The sequence below is a fragment of the Lactuca saligna genome, chromosome 7 (genome assembly GCF_052625555.1).
Source record: "Lactuca saligna cultivar CGN05327 chromosome 7, ASM5262555v1, whole genome shotgun sequence".
Classification (NCBI taxonomy): Eukaryota; Viridiplantae; Streptophyta; class Magnoliopsida; order Asterales; family Asteraceae; genus Lactuca; species Lactuca saligna.
The window spans coordinates 30,703,447-30,706,804 of NC_136423.1; the positions used below are offsets into that span (position 1 = coordinate 30,703,447).

Below are 3,358 nucleotides of genomic sequence, written 5' to 3' on the forward strand. Positions count from 1 at the left end.
TATCATATAACTCTGGTTACCTACTCAAGGTAAAGTATAGTGAGAAGACTCACCTTGCGTATCTCGGTATCTCACGAATCCTGGAAATCCCTCGTGCTCGATCCTCCAAGCTCTAATCCTCCTATAACATCATATGTCTCTAGTTAACACTTTATATCTTCTAAGGTTGACTATCCCTAAGAAGTCAACACAGGTTAACTTCGGTCAACGGTCAACGGTCAACTTTGACCGGACTCGGCGAGTGCGCTATGGCGACTCGACGAGTCTAGACGTTTTCACCAACTCTCTAAAATTCCCTTCCTACACGTCGAGTATTCCCCCCTCACTCGACGAGTTTCATCTGGAGGAATCGCGGGGCCACCCCGACTCAACTCGCCGAGTCTCAAGAACAACTCGGCGAGTCCCAGTTCGACTCAGTCCACCTGTCGTCCCTCTCCAACTCACCCTGACTCACTGAGTCAACCCATGACTCGATTGGACCACTCACTAAACGAACCCAAGGCAATCTTCAAACTACTCGCCGAGTCTGATGAATAGACTCGGCGAGTCCATGCCATGCAACCACTCCAACTTGCTTCTAAGGTCAGATCTGCTTCCACAATCTATAGATCTGGCCTCCCTAGACTGATTCATCACGTAAAGCTTCTATCTTGGTGCCCATAACACACCCCATGGCTCATAAATAGAGTTTTGACCTAAGGCATAAGGATTCCAATCCAAAACCTCCATTGATTCCCAAAAAGCTTGGGCAAAGGGACACTCTGGACCTCCAAGGGTCCATATCTATGGTTTAACCCACATAAGGGACCAAGGGGGCACTAGATCTTACCACAAAAGGGTTCAACAAACCCTAAATCAAAATAAACATCAACAAGGAAGAAGATAACTCGAAATTATTACCACAATAGTGATGCTCTGGACTCCAAACTCTCAGAAGTGGCTCCACTTGCTTTCCCTCAGCTAGTTCTCTCCTTCCTTGCAAAAATGACACCTCCAAGATCAATAATGGCCTTCTACTTTGCTCCAAACGCTCACACTCGATTAGGGTTTCACTCAAGGGACTGGTGAGCACAAATGACGGCCATAAGGCCCTTTAAATAGGTCCCAAACCCGAGAAATTAGGGTTTCATTACACAGCGCTGACTCGCCGAGTCCATATCCTGGACTCGCCGAGTCCAGGCGCGATCCCGCGACCAGATCCACGACCCTACTCGGCGAGTCTGAGCTCCAACTCGCCGAGTCCCCTCTCAAAACACCAAAAAAAACATAAATATACAAGATACCTGAAAATCCGACTGTTACAAATTTGGACAAAATACTTATATTGTTAATTTAAATATAACATTACCTGGTCAACTTCAATAAATTTCAGTTCCACTTACAAAACCCAAAGAATATTTTGTGAGTAGTTAAAGTGATAAATTGTAGTGCTAAATGCAAAAACTAAATTGTAATATCAATTTAACTAAAATATTTTTATAATCGTTAAAAGATTTCAAATAGTTAGTTTAAAATAACTTACAATAACAATAGTTAAAAATAACTCTATATAAATGATTATATTGTTACCTTTAAAATCAAAAAAATTGTTTGATATTTTAAATAATTACAATAATATAAATCAAAACGTTAAGCAAATAAATTTTAAAAAATTAATTAACAATAACAACTATAAATAACATTAAATTATATAATATATTTAATTTTATTCATGAGTAATCCGCATGTAAAGGTTATTCAAAAGATTAAGTTTATTCAGTTTTAATAGATGTATATATTATCATATAACTGAAAATAATCAATATATTATATCAACCTAGTATACTAATTATTATATCAAATTTAACAACAACATTATTATATTTTTAAAAAAAACATATATTTGTAAAGATTTCAACTATATAAATATTTATGCGCAACGCACATTCGGCTAGTTAAAATATAAACCCATCATTGTAGAAATAATAAATAATGTAATTAAGGATGAATTCGACATGCCTTTTTTTTTTCTTAGAGTGCTGTATCTGTAGAACATCGCAAGGTGTAGGGACAATTTTTGTAATTTAGACCTTTCCAATAGAAAACAGGGTTTTTGATAACCAGAACGACGGTTAAGATCCAAACACAGGTGAAACCATCGTATTTCATGTGTTCAATCGCGTCGACCTCCGCTGCAGATGTGTATTCGCCAATGAAAAAATCTCCAAATTGGCTGGTAATGCCTCACGATGTGATGGTAGATATAATCCAGAGATTGCCTACATTAGAAATTTTCAACAGCGCAAGGAAAGTATGTAGAACTTGGCAGAGAATTTGTAAGGATCCGGCGATGTGGAAGGTCATCCATATGAATACTCGGTATGATGGCTACGATCTCGAGATTCTGACTAAGCATGCAGTCAATCTCAGCTGTGGGGAATTGATTGATATCAGTATCGAGTACTTTGGCAGCAATGATCTCCTTAATTACATTGCCCTGCGGTAGGTTTTTTCCCTTCCCCAGCTATATATACCGAGTCCTACTCACGTTGCATGCATAGACACTCTAATCCATGCAACACACTACGGAATTTTGTACAAATTTATCATCTATGTTCCTTTGGTTTGTGCTATACAGTTAATTTGGTTGCCTCCTAATATTTAGAAAATGGGGACTATAATAGAATATGTATAGGGGTATGATTTACCTTTATAGCAACTTATCGGTTGTTTTTTTGGTTTTAATTATTAGTTTTATATTACTGAAAACTTTTTCTGCTTTGTGGCTTAAAATGGTGACTTGTGAACAGCTCAAGCAATCTGAAATGTCTTTCCCTTACGAACTGCTTTCATATGACGGGTAGTGGGTTGAGTCAGGCAGTCAGAAAGCTAGCCCGATTAGAGAAACTTCATATTTGCTTAATTGATATCAATGAGGGAGATATTGAAGTTATTGGAAAGAATTGCCCACAGCTTAAGTCCTTCAAGATGTGCAAACCATTCAGAGGGAGATTCAAATGTGACTATCATGCCTTTGCCATTGCGTACTACATGCCCCAATTAAGCCATTTGGAGCTGTTTGATATTGAGATGACAAATGATGGACTTGAGGCCATTCTTTATGGCTGTCCTCACCTCCCATCACTTGATGTGCGTATGTGTGATAACCTTGATCTTGGTGGGAATTTAGGAAAATTGTGCATGGAACGGATTAAAGATTTCAAGCATAATTCAACACAAAACAGCTGGTTTGATGTTCAAATTTATGACTATGCCGATGTGGATGCCTTTTATTAAGGTCATTCATTCCTTTGAAGATGATTTCTATGAAGAAATCTATGAATATGGATCCTATTCTGACTAGATTAATTTTTTTGAA

General features: G+C 37.9%; 1 protein-coding gene across 1 annotated transcript; it reads left to right on the top strand.

Annotated features, from left to right (window-relative positions):
• Positions 1-2,144: 2,144 nt before the first annotated feature.
• On the top strand, positions 2,145-3,358 carry LOC145004001 (putative F-box/LRR-repeat protein 23). The gene is made up of 2 exons (XM_078962907.1): positions 2,145-2,481; positions 2,790-3,358. The coding sequence occupies exons 1-2, from the start codon at positions 2,147-2,149 to the stop codon at positions 3,274-3,276; spliced, it is 822 nt and encodes a 273-aa protein (XP_078819033.1). The 5' UTR covers positions 2,145-2,146; the 3' UTR covers positions 3,277-3,358.